General features: G+C 35.1%; 1 protein-coding gene across 1 annotated transcript in view; it reads right to left on the bottom strand.

The window, feature by feature from the left end:
• Window positions 1-16,159, bottom strand: part of CNTLN (centlein) — a 318,217-nt gene that overhangs the window by 126,838 nt on the left and 175,220 nt on the right. The window contains 2 exon segments of the mRNA XM_054397579.1: window positions 2,401-2,592; window positions 9,716-9,878. Coding sequence (XP_054253554.1) covers window positions 2,401-2,592; window positions 9,716-9,878 — 355 coding nt within the window.

Genomic DNA, 16,159 nt, shown 5'->3' with positions numbered 1-16,159 from the left:
AAATAGAAATTTACTGTAAAGCATGACTTCAATTCATCATCACACACATAACCATAATAGTCAAAACAAAATCAACGAAAAGTTTGCCCTCACTCACACAAGTGCCACACTGATCAGACTAGGACTACAACATTAGAAGAGGCATATTTTATCCATAATGAAATAAACTGAGATATTCTTGATAATGAAGCAAGTAATATAAAACTAATTTTTGTCTGACTACAATGAGATTTCAACAGCATAAAAAGTTCAAAACCAAAGAATTCTCTGAATCACAAGTATATTCCCTGAGATAAACTGGGAAGAGTGTCAGACTGTAAAAGACTGAGACAGGATCACAAGAGAAACATAGCAGAAAGCCAACAGAAGGCCACAGGAAAATAATTATTTGAACCTATGTTCACCATTAAGTAATTTAAGACTGCTTAATTTTGGTTCCATGATTTACGTGGAGCATACTGTTCGATGTACTTCAAATTCAGAAGCCACTACAAGGAAACACAGAATTAATTAAAAAAAGCAGTACTAGCAATTTACCCACAGTGAATGTGATTCATTTAAAATATCCAAAGGAAACCAAGCATAACGTTGTATCACTAGATAGTCACTAGCTTCTAAAAGAGTCTTAGTTTTAACCTTAGAAATTTCCTAAAGAAGTAAACAAACTGGTCAGAATAAGATTGTGTACTTTGATTTAAAATGGATTTCAGCCAAGCTCCACACTAGGAGCTCTTAAGGAAATCCAAATGCTGCATTTTAAGGACAGAAAAAATCTTTCAGTTAAAGAACTGATTTAATTGTGAGAAGTAAGTAATGGCAATACATACTTCAATTAGTAGGAAAGATTTGAGTCACCTGTGGTGTCACACTTGTTCAAAAATATAGAAAGGTAGGAAGCCAGTGTAGTAGCAAATTTTTTTTAATATTACTTAGCTATTCAGGATAATAAAGACAAAAGCCAATGCCAAATATTTACACCAGGTCCACATGGGATACCACATGTCTGTATAGTAAGATGTCACACATTATCCAGGTTATACATTATAAACAGTGTACATGGAGGAAAGCATTCTACATCACTTCACGAAGAAAACAAAGACCTTCTTAGCTTCATGAAATATAATCCAGAGATATAATGAAAGCTTTTATGATACAAAAATTTAAATAATCTGCCAAAATAAAATGTAAAAGTCTGTTCAGAATAATATGAGATGACAGCAATAGAATGAAGTACTCAGAAATTCAGTCTTGAGTATTCAAGACTATGATCTAAAGCTGTGTTTAGAGAATAAACAGCATGGAACTAATTTTACGTTTCAAAAAAAATCCATTAAAATTTTCTAAAAAGAAAAAAAACATTTCTAGGATTCAGAAAAAGGTCACAAATGTAACAAGAGGTAAACATTTCTAACAGCTAAAAAAGATGACTTAAAAGAATGTATTTTATCATTTGTGAAACCAAAATTTGACTCATTAAATTAAGGGGAACTTTAAAAATCATACAAAATACAAGTTAAGGCACTTACGATTAATAATACTTTGGATACAGTTAGAACATGAACTCTGGAATGACCTCTACGATAACATCCAGGAGATACTGCATTCTGTGATTTTTTTTCTGTTTTACAGCAGATTATTATTTATGCAAAATTTAAGGAATTAAACATTATAGGATTTTTTTTGCAATCAAGCTCCTTTGGGCTCATTAATGTAATCTTTAACTACAGATCTACCTTGCCAACCCACACTAAATGAAGTTTTGCATTTAACAAGCATTATCACCTTAACAATTTTCTCTGTTTAATAAAGGGAGAGAGTGCTTGCAAAACTGAAATGTATGAGTACATCTCATTGTCAAATCTATGGATGAAAGTAAGCAACAGAGTTTACAAAAACATCATGGGTAGATAATGTCAAAGCCTTCCAAACCCACCATAATACTTTTTTTTTTTAGATCTGTGATCTAAAGTTTAGTTGCATAGTCAGAAATAAGGGAATAAATCAGGACCAGCATATTCCTTTTTAACAGAGGAAATACAGACAATTCCCAGTTTTCTCTAGGAATTTGTTTCCAGGAACAAAATCACCTTTATTTTTATCTTTGGTATCTTAGAGAACATAAAGACTTCTTGGATACTGACACCATTACTTGGGTATTTTCCCAGGCAGGATTTACTTGTGAAGTAACTTCTATTAGCAACCACAGAAACAGTTATGTTACTGCAGCAGCTGTCCTGTACAGCTTTCCTTAAAAAAAAATCAACCAAACAAAAAAACAAGTGCAATCTAGCCAACTAACAATGAAACCACCATCCTGCAATTTTCTTTAAAACTATCTGGTACAGAAGCTTCATTTAAAACAAGAAGAAACAACTTTAATTATTCTAGATGTGGACTTACCAGTAGTTTACATTTTGAAGAAGTCTGATGTACTGCATTTAAAGCATCACGAGCCTGCTGAAGTTGTTCTTGTAACTGACAAATATTTTGATCTTTCCCAAGTAACTGATCCTGAAGAGATGCACAGCTTTGCTGTAGTTGAATTTCACTTGTTTTAACAGTTTCAAAACATAAAGTCAATTCATTATAAAGCTGAGAGGGGAGGAAAACAAAAAACAATGCAGACATAAGTACAGGTGGAGATAAAGTATATTTTAAACAACTTATCCACAACGATCATCCTCTCTTTTTTATGTTCTTCCACCCTTCTTATCCTCCTGCCACACTCTATACGTTTGAAAACAGTGATTATTGTAACAATCACTGATTTGTTTGAAGTAAGTTTTTACAGAAAAACGCACCTCACTTCAGAATATTATATGTTTCATCTGCTTCTTTATGACATTTATGGACAGAAATGGACACCTTAAAAATCAGGATTTATTTCACTTCCTGAACAACTTACATAAAATACAATAGATATAAAATTAAAAAAAAAAAAATCTGTTATTGAGAATAGGCAAAAATTGAAGCATCTGTCCTGTGAATAAAAAGCAAGAACACTAAATACAATTCTTGTCTTTAATAGAGTATTTTCAACTTTTGAAACAAAGATTTTTAATGTAGCTTGGATAGCAATACAGTGAGTCCACTAATGCCTGCTGCACTTTGTATGAAGTTCACAATGGTTGTTTAAATTATTATTTTGTGGAAATTTTTTTAACATTAACTATAAATCCCACAGATTATACTAGAAGTTCTTATCTCTGGCTGTTTCTCAACTGTTATTGCTGAAACCAGAATACTGTATACGTTCTGTGATCGCTTTAGAAGTGATTCCATACAAACAATTTCTATAACTAGATTTAAGCAATAACTACTAGTACCTGCCATCTAGCTGACAAAGAACTTCTATTGCAAGTGTTAGAGAACTCCGACGCCCACTCTAAGACTATGTTTTACCCTTCTTTTTTCAACATAAACATCTGCAAACTGTTTTTTAAAAAATCACCTCTTACTACAAAAAAATTAATCTGAAAAATCTGAAAAATAAACCTGTAGTTGAACAACAGGACAGATTCTGAAGGAAATGCGTGACTCTATGAATTTACTACCAAAGCATATATTCCTCTCTTCATTTCAGTCCTTTATTCCCTCGATTGCCCTTTTTTCCTCAAAATAAACAATATTCCCTTCCACTATTTATTCTAACACACAGTAACATGTAGAAGGCAAGTATGTACTTTGTCAGCTTCGCAAAATCCATTTCTACCATTCCATTATCTATGGAACTCAGAACTACCAAATCTATCAATAATGCTTTTAAGTATGAGGAACTGACACAAATAATTTTACTTGTAAGAACATTATTTTACTCTCCATCTTACCCTTTGTCTTGTCAACTTTACTTAAACGATACACTTCTTTCTCCTTTTACGTGGCTTGCATTGCTTAAAAGTTAAACCTTTGAAAAACAATCCTAACTTTTAGATTTGGAAACTGTATACCTAATACTTCATGAAAAATGTGGAAACAGTTTCCCTTTCTTTCCACCTCTCTATCATTTTTTATTTCTACAGACTCTCAAAATCCACTTAGGACACAGTGAATTATCTCTTGTCTCTTTCCAAAGCAGATCAGAGATCATGTCTCTCAGGCAAAAATAATCTGAAATACAGATTGACTGCTATTTTGAATTACTTCAAGTCTAAACTTCTGCGTGGAAATTTTTGGGCCTATTGAATCTTCTTTACATATTTAAGAAAGCTAAAATCTCTATAAACACAAGTTCAAGACTACCCAATTTCTTACAGAAATCTGTGAGAATTTCATAGGAAAATAAACAGCTCATTTATCAAAAACTTTCATTTTTAGATAATGTCCTTCCAAACAATTGAGACATCAAGATACAGGTACTTTGAGCTATAACTATGTAAGCTCATTAGCTAGATAATACTGGTATGACATTTTGCTGGGTTTGTGACTAGCAGCACTTTAGAGGTTGCAACTGTACCTGAACAGTAACATCCTAGTAAGATGAATGGACAGCATCAAAAATAGGGTACTTTTTTCCTAGCTGGCAGCCACATCCCATAAGGCAGCTAATAGGTATTTCTAGTAGTCAGCATTTGTCAAGATAAGACAAATAGCATGTCTTTTTATGTGCATAAACTTTTCCAACCTTACCTGCTTTGAAAATAGCAATACACAGAGTTCAAGTATAAAATCAGCTAAAATTAGCTGAGCAGAAAATCACATCCTCACTGTTTTACCTCTTAAATTGATTTTTATATATTTTTTACCATGAGAGGTTTTTTTTTTTAACATTCTATTCAACATTTGTAGGACTGTTTCTGTCTTTTCCTTCTTCTTTTTTTTTTAGCTATTTAACATCAAGAAATTTCAACATGAAAATTCTGTCCACTCTGCAGAGGAAAAAAAGTTTCTAAATTTCAATCTTTTCTTTTATGGCTATACATTGTTTTGTAGATTAAATATATGCTTAACATTTATACCAGACTATTTGGGGGTTTTATGATTCTATTAGATTATTTTGGTGCTTTCTGCTAATTTCTGACCCTGTTTTAGAAGAGGCTCTGGATTAATCACACTGCAGTAGCACAGTCCAGAACGTACAGCATTGTACAACACAGTAAACAGTTTTACCATTAATAAAGATACAGAAAGTCAAGTGTAGAGAGAAAAGATGTAAAATGAGGAACAAAGGACCAGAGACAGAATACTGAGTAGAAAATCCAAAAGCAAGACAAAAATACTGGAAATTATTTATCTCAGAACTAGCAAGCTTCACAGAAAAGAAGACTGAAATCTTGACTGTACATGAATATCAATAAGACGTGAGATTTACCCATTAAATTGCTTAATCTCCAAGAAGAGATAGTTTTTTTAAAAAAAAACATGTTTACAAGATATAAAGAAAAAAGGGAGAATTTCAAATAATCTTTTATAAATTTTGTGGAAGTTGCTTTTTGGAAAAAAAAAAAAAAGTAGCAGCAAAAGACTTGCTGTTCTGCAAAAAGAACTGTACTGATGTATTTTGGCAATTTCTTTCTAATGACTTAGAGCTGTCCTTTCTGTGATATGCAACACAGACTGATACAGATGAAGATACTTAAAGACAAGTACAAAAAGATTACAGGTACCTGAAATCAGTACCCTGTAATAAATTTAGTCTATATAACACAACAGCATTATTTATCAGGCAGGAAGTAAGAGTAACTTAGCTGAATTACAAAAAATAAAATATCCCATATTTCTCAGCTACCCTAACAATTCCCTCCCCTCTATTGATTTAACTGATTTTACCAGAATAGACTTTTTACTAGATCTTGGAAGAGTTACTTAGAGCAGAAAGCTTAATTAAAACACTAGGTGTGTTTAATGTCATCAAGTAACCTAGAAATGCCAGATCAAAGCTAGGATTTCCAGGAGAAGAAAAGCTGTTATTCTAATACCTGCTTACACGTGATAGGAAAGAAGGTTTTTCTCATAGCTTTCACAGACAAAGTGCATGGACTATCAAAATGATTATTCATTACTACAGATATGGGTTTCAGCAAATCTGAGCGGACAGTTAGCTTCTCTCAGCTCTTACCATGTCTGAAAGATGTACATTTTTCATTTCAATTTTAGGGAGAACCTTTATAGTGATTACCATTTACACATCTACATTATTTTGGATTCATGAATTTGTGAATTCAGTGCTACTTATATGAAACCAACCACATTTATGTGATTTTTACTATACTTATAGATTGTTGAAAAGGGAAAAAAAAAAAAAGAGAGACTAGAAGTGGTAAAATTTAACCTTAGGATGGCAAAGCCAGTAACTTGACTTTCTGGTTACAATTTCACAGGCCTGAATGAAAGCAAAGTATCTCTACAAACTGATGCCAGGAGAAAGGATTAGCAAAGGCAACTGCAGGCATGAAATTAACCACAACATCCAAAAATACATATGACACGATCCTAGTTTTATTTACTTCCCAGTGCACTTGATGCAGACGTCAGCAACACCTCATAATTGAAAGCTCTTGCTGTGTTTTCTAATTACGTCCAAAATGTAATTATTGAGCACAGACATATACTAAACGTACCATCTTCCACACTATTCTCTGTTTGAGAGCTGAGTTCCAGGACATGAATTGCAATTTCCTATTCAATGGCACATAACAGTATTTCCACCTCTCCAAAGGGTCTTCCACTATGAAATTTTTAAATCAGTATGATTAGCAAGGAACCTAAAGGCCACACTAGATCAAGGGAAAGTACTGCATTATAAAAACAACGGTCTTAAATTGTAAATTTCAGAAAACTGTGATAAGCTGGCTAAGGAGTTCAGAATCTCTTCTTGTCTTATTATCCCTAGTATTGATTGAAGTCTCTCCACCTTGAAATTGGTGGTGAGGACAAATCTATTGAGTCTCATTAAATCAGCACAGGAATGAAGTCCCCAGAGCATTTAGGACCACTAAAACAGATGCTATACATTTCAGAAAAATATTCCCTACCCTTTAGAATGAGAACTACAGCTGCAATATGAAATAGATGCCAATTTGTTTCCATAAATGCCCCATGTAAAGCAGTTACTGTAGAACTGTAGAACAGCACCCTTAAAATTCATACTTATATTAAGAAAAAAAAAGGTAGCAGTATGTCAAGACAATGCAACTTGATAAGAAAGAATACAGATTTTCACATGTGTATGCTGCCCACTACAGCTAGACTTGGAAGAGAATTTGTGGTCCCCCATGGATTTTCATATAATCCAGTGCAAGTTTATAACCATGATCTGGTTTATCAGAAATGTTTTTTCTTTTATTTAGTCTGTTTCATATTACACATTAACATCAGGACAAAGATTGGTTCTTCCTAAATGGCAGACTGTTAAGATGAACTTGGTACGTGTGAGCCAACCACATTACCTGAGACATAGCATATACTGCCTATCTGACCACTAGTGGAGAGGTCATTGATCTTGCTTTAAGGGGCAATATATCATGGGATGCACACATAGATATGCTCAATGCCATTTGGAGCAGTAGGAAAATATTCCTTTGTGAATATATTTACAGAATAGCTGACACAACCTTATCGAGCTATTGCAGCCTGCGTATTATCAAGGCATGGAAGACAAACAGAACTTATACTTGTCTGCAATAGTTTGCCTTTCTCATTCAAGGGAAAAATAGGAATTTGTATTCTTTTATAGATGGTCACAGGCCTACTGTGACTTGAGTAAAACCACGTATCTCACAATTTGAAAATACATGTTACTTTGGAGCAATTACAATTATATAGGTCTTCTGATCAGAAGTCCAGGATCATAACAAGATTTCCATGACAAAGAAACTCCTTTTTCGCCTCTGAAACTCTCTTGACACGATTTGCCACAAACTTTACTAGATCTCTTCCACTCTGACTTGGGGAACTTAAAATGTTTGGCTTTTGTCAAGTATGAGGTTTCTACTTTATGAAGGTTTTGTTTCTGGGTTTTGGTTTTTTTGTTTTTTTTTTTTTTTCCTTTGGTTAGTTGCAGGGCAGGGTGTTAACTTTTTTTTTAACTTTGTTTATAATATATACTTTTTATTACATATTTTTATAAAATATAGAAAGAACAGGTTTGGGGTTTTTTCCAGATGAATTAGGTACTTTTAAATTTCACAAAAAGACAGCATATTAAGTTCCACAGCAGTAATTTACTAGAATATTTGAGTTGCTTTTGCTGATTTAAAAGGCAAATCTCACCCCTTCATGATGGAAAAAAACCACCCCAAACTGGCAAATTTTAGGTCATCTGAGAATTAAAAGTAGTTGACAGCTATCACAAAAAAAGGATTTATTTTCAAAACCAAACCATTCTTATTCTTGTTCTTCATGTATGATCAGCTGAGCAGAAATCTCAAGTCCTGGTAAGACAGACCAAGAAATGTGAAGCAGTTTATTGAAGCAATTCTGAATACTGAGTCAAGCCTATCTTAGACGTAGCTTGCCCCTAGAGCTACATAATTATGAAGAACATGGTCTTATAAACACTAATGAAGAGAGTTCACATTATTTTCACTAGTGTCTTTTTTTAAAGTGAACCAAATGTTCCATTTAACACCTGCAGCACTGTCTGCAGAATGAAGAATGAAAGAAATGGCAAATCTCAATACCTACATTGTTTTTTTTTTTAATTTCTGTAATTTATTTTGTCATGTCTCAGACAGATAGAGCTCCGCCTGCCCTGTATACGTTCTGAACAACGTGGATGGAAGTTGTAGCTCTGTGGTTATAGCATTATTGTCTATCATCACTGCAGCCAAAGATAAACTTGTGCAGAATAAGGTCTACAAGAATGTGCTGGGCACTATGTGCCATGAAATGTTAACCAAACATCTTTAGAAACCCATTATCGATTCTGGCTTGACTTAAGTCTAGTTTCAGTATTTTATTACAAACTATGTACTCCAAGTAAGACAATAAAAGGGCAACAACTCTTTTTAAGAAAGAACTGACAATACATAGTTTCAGAAAACAGTTCCAGGACTGGTAGAAGGTACATGAGAGCTCTATATACAGCTTCCATGCCTTCTTCCTTCTCAATGTTTCTATAAAGCTAGGAAACATTTCTTCTGTGTTTCTTACAGATGAAAAACATACCAATGTAATTTTTTACACTCAAAGGAGAAGTTCTGAGTAATGCACATGTAATTGCTCTTCAAGGTTAGCATTTCTCCTCATATTCATCAAAAAAATTAATCTGTTCTGTAAATGTAAATACAGTTTAAACTTTTTTTAATTAGTTAAGCTGTTTTAAAAGCCACAATGGCAGCAATTTTTTGAGTTAATTTTGATAGAGTGCATTTTTGCATCTTAAACCTGTAATAGTGTTTAAGATTCACACAAAGTATTTATAAGTGAAAGGAATATCTTCCCCTAAATTACCAGAAACAAATTGCAGGATTTACTAATTAAAAACTCTAAGAGAGGAAGAAGCAACAAAATACAGATAATGCAAAATTACATGAAGAAATTTATATTCCTGGAAATTCATTCCTATTTTTCTTCAGATGCAAATAATTCTAATTTTTAAGGGGCTGGAATGTAATTAGGCCAATAAAGCATTACTCTGACAACTATATTCTGGTAACAATAAAGACTCAAAGATCTAAAGGAAGAATACCATGCAGTGCTTTGATTACTCTGTCCATTGATACTGTACAGATAGATATTAAAATGAACCCTGTGATCATAAAGCATAACAACATACTTTTTGATATGATGTTTTTTCAGCTGTATGAGCAGCCTCTTGGTCTTTCAGTACTTTTTGTGTATCAGCATTGACAGCCTGAAGCTCCTTTATCAGCTCTGCCTGCTCTGTTGTATGTTCAACGTTTTGTCTGTAAAGATTCTGTAGTTCCTGTAACTCCTTCCTGTGTGAAACAAGAAATGAAGAAAAATTAAGATAAAGAGCAACAATGACCTCTGTGAAAAAATTGTGTTCAAACAATTTTATTGTAGATAATGAGCTTCCTATTTTCATTTAGTTTTCTGTCAACTGCCTTATAAACACTAGAAGTTACATATAAAATATTTATCACATGCTTTGGTGAAATATCTACAAAACAGTTAAGTTTAGAAATGGAATGCTTTTCAATTTCCTTCTAATGCGCTAACTGCTCTAAAATAAATGGATTTTCACTCCTGCATCAACACTTTCTAATCAATATTCAGTTAACTCTTTAGCAATGTCAAAATGTAAAATATTTAGAACACATGGACTGTAAAATAAGTTTACTTTTTTAAAAATTAGAAAAAAATACTAGCTTTTCTCAAAATACATAGTATGTGTAAAGTGAGTCTCTTCTGAAATGCATCTATTCCCTAGACACAGGAAGTATGCCTGCTGATAAATTTTTCTCTGTACCTTCAGCATGTTGCAACAACACAAGCAAAGTAAGTAAATTTTGGTGTGTATTATATAACATAATAAAAGCTCTATAAACAAAATAATAGGAATCATGTTGCAACACAACCATAGGACAGGACTAGTATAGTCAGTCTGCCTGAGAATTTTACTGTATTGCTGAAAGTACTTGTAAGGTGGAAAGGAAGATCATTAACTCTTACTTATGAATAAGCAAGTTATTGACTTACAGTTATTGAAAACTCGGCACATTTTCTGTAACAAGTTAAAAGTTCAGCTGACTCCAATAATCCCTTTTTACATATTGTTTGCTTAATTCCCTGTTTAATTCATGAGCATGTTTCACACTAGTATTACCTACTACTTATTACTGAATACAAATTTATGACACAATTAATTTTTTCCTTAGTTCCTCGAAGATTTTGTTGTTAACCTCCAACACACAGGCACCTTCCCTGTGCTTAAAATTATAATTTGCAACACGAGGTCTCACTACATTTTTATAATACTGCTAGAGATGGCCAGGCAAAAATTAACATACAAAAGGTAATGCCAAACATACAAAAGTGATACCAACTTACTTATGTTTTCCTGAAAAAACACAGAATGACAAAGACATCACTTTAAGGGAAGTCTCAAAAACAGCATTTCTTAAGACATATGCCATCATTTAATATGTTGATTGTTCACTAAAGGTACAGCTGAATAATTTAATAAAAATTGAAATAGCAGAGTCAGAGAACTTAATGTTTAAAAAAGCACTGTTTAGAAAAGCCTGTGAACAGGTCAATAAAGAAGAAAATTTAAATATGTGGACCAAAGTAGAGCTTCTGTATGTATTTTACATGTACCAATTTAAGACTGTTCACAAGCGCAGAAGCAAAAACAAGGACATATTGATATACCGGCATTTTCCAGCCCCCTGTCTTCCAGAAAAGCACTGATGACGGTATATAGTAGAAAATGACACATCTTTGCACTTCAGTTAAAACCCAGATTATATTAATGTTGCATAGGTTCTCCAATTAGATCTTTACTTTATTTGTTGTAGAAGGGAAAATCATAGGATAAAATTAAATCCTTGGACACTGTTGGAAATGTTGGTAGTAACTGTTGCCAAGACCACTCTGCTATATTGCTGCCTTTCAATTTGTATGCAAACATGAGTTTAGTTATTTGTGTCTGTCACTTGAGAATATACAGTATTATGTGTTCTCTGGCGGCCTGTGCACAAAGCGTATTAAGGTCAATGGGAATATTTTTGTTGACTTTATCAGGCTTTGAGTAATACTATAAAGGCGACAGTATGGGAAGAGAGAATAAGGTGGAAGCTAAACCTTGAAGCCACCCAAGAGCTGCAGCACAGGCAGAGCACGTTACCATGTTTGTTCATGCCAAATTCAAGGATTTTTGAATATAAGAAAATTCAGTCAGTTCCATTATGCCTCATTTTAAAAAAAATCAAACTTATTCTTCATACACATATCACAACTTGCTTATTTTTTTTTTAGCAAAATGTTACACAAACCAAAATACTTTCAATCAGAAAAAATAACAAGACACAGAAAAACACAACCCCTGCATTTAACTTGCAGTTATACAACACACTTGCTTTGATTCTCTTTATGAATGAGGTGCTATTTTTATATTGTAAATTGACAAGAGGATCTTTCTATTTCATTTTTACACAGGAAGGAGGAAAAGATGCTTAATCTTATCAGGAATTATTCAGTGCTGATGGTGAAACACAACTAAACTCATAGAATAAAACACCTTTCATAATGGACAGGCTCTCTTTGGTAAGGGGAAACTGTAAATTTGGAACTGTGGGGGACAGAGGTGTTGACCAAGTAACATGTGAGGAGCTGTGACCCACATTGGCAAGCACAGTGCACAGATTGTGTGGAGAGGAAAGACCTTGTGATTAACAAAGTAACAAGGCTCAGCAAGCACATGCTCTAGCGTATGTACATAAATAAGGGAGTGCTGACTGGACATCAGAATGGGAGAAGCTCTAGAGAGTCTTCCTGGGAAATAAACACAGCTGGGTGCCCATCTAAAATTGCTGTTAAAGTGCATACAGCATGTCCTCATGGAGGTATCAGAGATCTGTCTGCAACAGCAGGGCTCATTGGAATCCCAGAGACAAAGTGGATTAACTCACATGACTGACCTGCTGCCAGATGTGGCTCTCTATGATGTGCCACAGGCTTTATGTGGAAGAGCAGTGTAAATGTATGGAGCTCTGCCTTGGGATGAGCAATGAGCCAGCTGAGAGCATGTGAGTCTGGTGTGGGCAGACCAATGTGGACGCTTGCTGATCGTTTCTCGTCAGGAAGAAGAATGAAATCCGGTTCAGAAAATTGGAATAAGACTCATGTTTGCAGGCAATTTTCATTATGGGGGACTTGAATCATTCTAATATATGGTGGAGATGCAACAGAACAGGGCAAAAGCAGCCCATGATGTTTCTGGAGAACTTGGATAACCACCTTTTGCCACAAGCGAGGAACAGGTTGATGAAGGAAGACATGGCTGGACCTCATACTTAGAAACAAAGAAAAAGGCCTCCTTTGACTAAATTCAAATGCAAAAACCAAGGGTACAAGAAGCAAAAGTAGGGACAGAAGACCAGGATGAATTTAGAGACATTGAGCATGCATGGATAAGGTGAGGAAAGCAAAAATCTCTGTGGAGTTGAATATGATGAAGGACATGAAGGGTAACAAGAGGCTTCTGTAAGTACATCAGAAGCAAAATGAAGACAAGGGATAAAGTGGGCTTGCTACCAAAACCAGCAGGGCCTCCAGAAGCAAGGAATATTAAAAAGGCCAAAGTAACTCAATGCCTTCTTCAGCTCTGTCTTTCAAGGTAACACCTTCAGTAATCCCAAGTCCCTGTGGCTCAGTTTCACTAAAGGAGGATCAGATCAGGAAACACTTAAACCACACAGACATATGTTCATGGGACGTGATGTGATGCACCTTTGAGTGCTGAGAGATGATCAGCAGTTTTTGAACGGTCATGGCTATCAGAGGAGGTTCCTGAAGACTAGAAGAAAGCATGCTACTCCTGTGTTCAAGGGGGATCTGAGAAACTAGAGTAGTCAGACTCACCTCAATCCCTGGGAAAGTGATGGACCATGTAAAGGACAAGAAAATGAAGAGGACAAGAGCAGTATTGAATTTACGAAGAGGAAAATATGCCTAACCAATCTGAAAGCCTTCTCTGATGAAATGACTATCTCAGTGAATGATGAGCGAGCCATGGGTATTTCCCTCAGTCTAGTAAGGCTTTTGACACTGTCTCCCATAAATGCCCATAAACAGACTGAGGAGTAATGGACCAGATAAGAGGACAGTAAGGTGGACTTGAACCTGGCTGAACTACTGGCCTTAAAGTTGTGATGAGTGACACAAAGCCCAGTCGAAGGCCAGGCACTAGTGGAGTATTCCAGAGGCTAACACTGGGGGCAATACTTTTTTAACATCTTCATTAATGAACAGGACAACAGGAAGGAGTACACAACAGCAAGCTTGCTAATGACACAAAACTGAGGCCAGAGGTTGTTTGACCAGAAGTTTGTGCTGCCATTCTGAGAGACCTCAACAGGCTGGACAAATGGGTTGCAAAGTGGGTTGGACAAATAGGCTGACAAGAACCTCATAAATTTTAGCGAAGGGAAGTACAAATTACTGCCCTGGGGGAATAATAAACACATGTTTAGTAATAACCCCAGCAGAGGCTGAAGGCTGAACTGCTGGAAAGCAGCTTGTCAGAAAACGTCCTGGGGATCCTAGTGAACCCTAATGTTGATCATAAGCCAGTCATATGCCATTGTGGCATTTAAGGAGAGCGTTGCCAGTAGGAAAAAGGAAGTGATCCTGTAGATGATCCTCTGTTCAGAAGTAGTAAGACGTGTTGGTGCTGTGTCCACTGCTGGGCTCCCCAATACAAAAGAGGCATGGACAAACTGGATTAAATCCATGGAAAGATCACAAAGATGGTGAATGGACTGAAGCATCTGTCCTAAAGGAAAGACTCAGGGAACTGGGACTGTTCAGTCTGGAGAAGGGAAAGCTCAGAGGAGTATTATCAACATCTATAAGTACTGGATGCAAGTCTATAAAGAAAATGCAGACAGACAGTGGTGCTCAGTCACAAGAAAAGAGGCAATGGGCACAAATAAGAACTACATAAGATTACAGTTAAATGTAACAAAAACATTCTCACCATGTAAGAACGCTCAAACACTGGAACAGGGTACCCAGAAAGGCCATAGAGTCTCCATTCTTGGACATAATCAGATTCAACTAGACAGTATCCTGGGTAGCCTGTGTAGCTGATACTGTTTGGTAGGACTACACAATTTCCAAAGATCTCTACCATGCCCAGCCACTCAGTGATTCTGCGTTACTAATTTGCTTGCAGCAAGCTTAAACAGAGTATACAAAAATCAATCCCGTGATAATTAGAAAAACAGTTACAAGATAAAAATTTGTTTCTGATCAAAATATCTAGTAACATTCTTACTCCAATCAGCAAACTGCTACACACAAGATAGACACCTGCCTGTCACTGCAACAGGATATGAATGTCAAGTCCTAAATGAAATGATACTCTCAGGCAAGTATGTAACAGGAGAAATAATAAAAAACTGGAAACTGGATATAATAAAAATAGTAAGTAGCATTTAAAACATGTGCCTATATATGCATCCTACATATTTAGAAATACATGCAGCTACCCATGAAATTACAAATTTTATCTTGATGTGTAAGTGCAGATATACAAGTAGTATCTATGTACAAAAATGTATGCACACACTGATAAAATAATTTGATATACTGTACACTGACTAAAAGCACAAACAAATTCATAAGCAAAATTAATAAAAAAAGCAATAGTCTCTCAGCTAAGCACTAAAACTGAAATACCTACTGGGTCTATGTTTTCTTCACCCCTCCTCATAAACAGTTATAGCCTAACACACTGAGAGTATGTAACTCCATTTAACACAGAAGTGTTAAATGAGAAAAAAACCCCACCTATCTCTAATCTATTTCTAATCTAAAATCTCAAGACCAATAGGAAACACAGAAATGCACATAAATTGAGGTGCAATCTTAAAATCACTAGGAAAATTCTGCTATCAAAAAACAGGCAGGTTTTTCTCAAGGCAAAATAGAAGAGCATAACTAAATCATTTCAGCCACTAAAGTAAGATTATGCTAACCTTAGATTTTGTTTTAAATATTAACAGGTTGACACTACGTGAAGTGGATTTTACTGGACTGCAGTAAAACTCAAAGATTTGACTCCTTTTCCTGGCAATAGCAGTATTTAACATTCACACTCCTGTTTAGAATAGATTTGATGCCCAAATCTGGTGTAAGTTTGAAGTTTCCTCCTGTCCTTAGAGGATAACATTAAATAAAAGCTTTATGTCCTGCACATATCAACTGTGTAAGAGTAAACTGTAGCTTCCAAGAGATGTAAACGAGTAGCTACTATCACTTTAGAAGCTATATCTGAAAACAGAGCTAATGTTCATCACACCCACCACTTTAGGTGATGGTGTTGGCTTTGTTTCAACACTATGCTTTTGGTGAATGCACTGGGATTCTGAGTATCTCAGCTACCCCTGTTACCAAGGGAATATAAGAGGGTTTGGGGTAATTCAGGAAATCTGTAGATTCCATTACCTGTAATTTAGAAATACAACACAGTGACAGACACTATGAATGATGGCTTCTCAGGGGAATGGCACAGATACTGTGAAATGGT

This window comes from Indicator indicator, chromosome Z, assembly GCF_027791375.1.
Source record: "Indicator indicator isolate 239-I01 chromosome Z, UM_Iind_1.1, whole genome shotgun sequence".
In the NCBI taxonomy this organism is placed as follows: domain Eukaryota; kingdom Metazoa; phylum Chordata; class Aves; order Piciformes; family Indicatoridae; genus Indicator; species Indicator indicator.
Note: the sequence above shows the minus strand (reverse complement) of the source record. Positions and strands in the feature narration are given on the sequence as shown.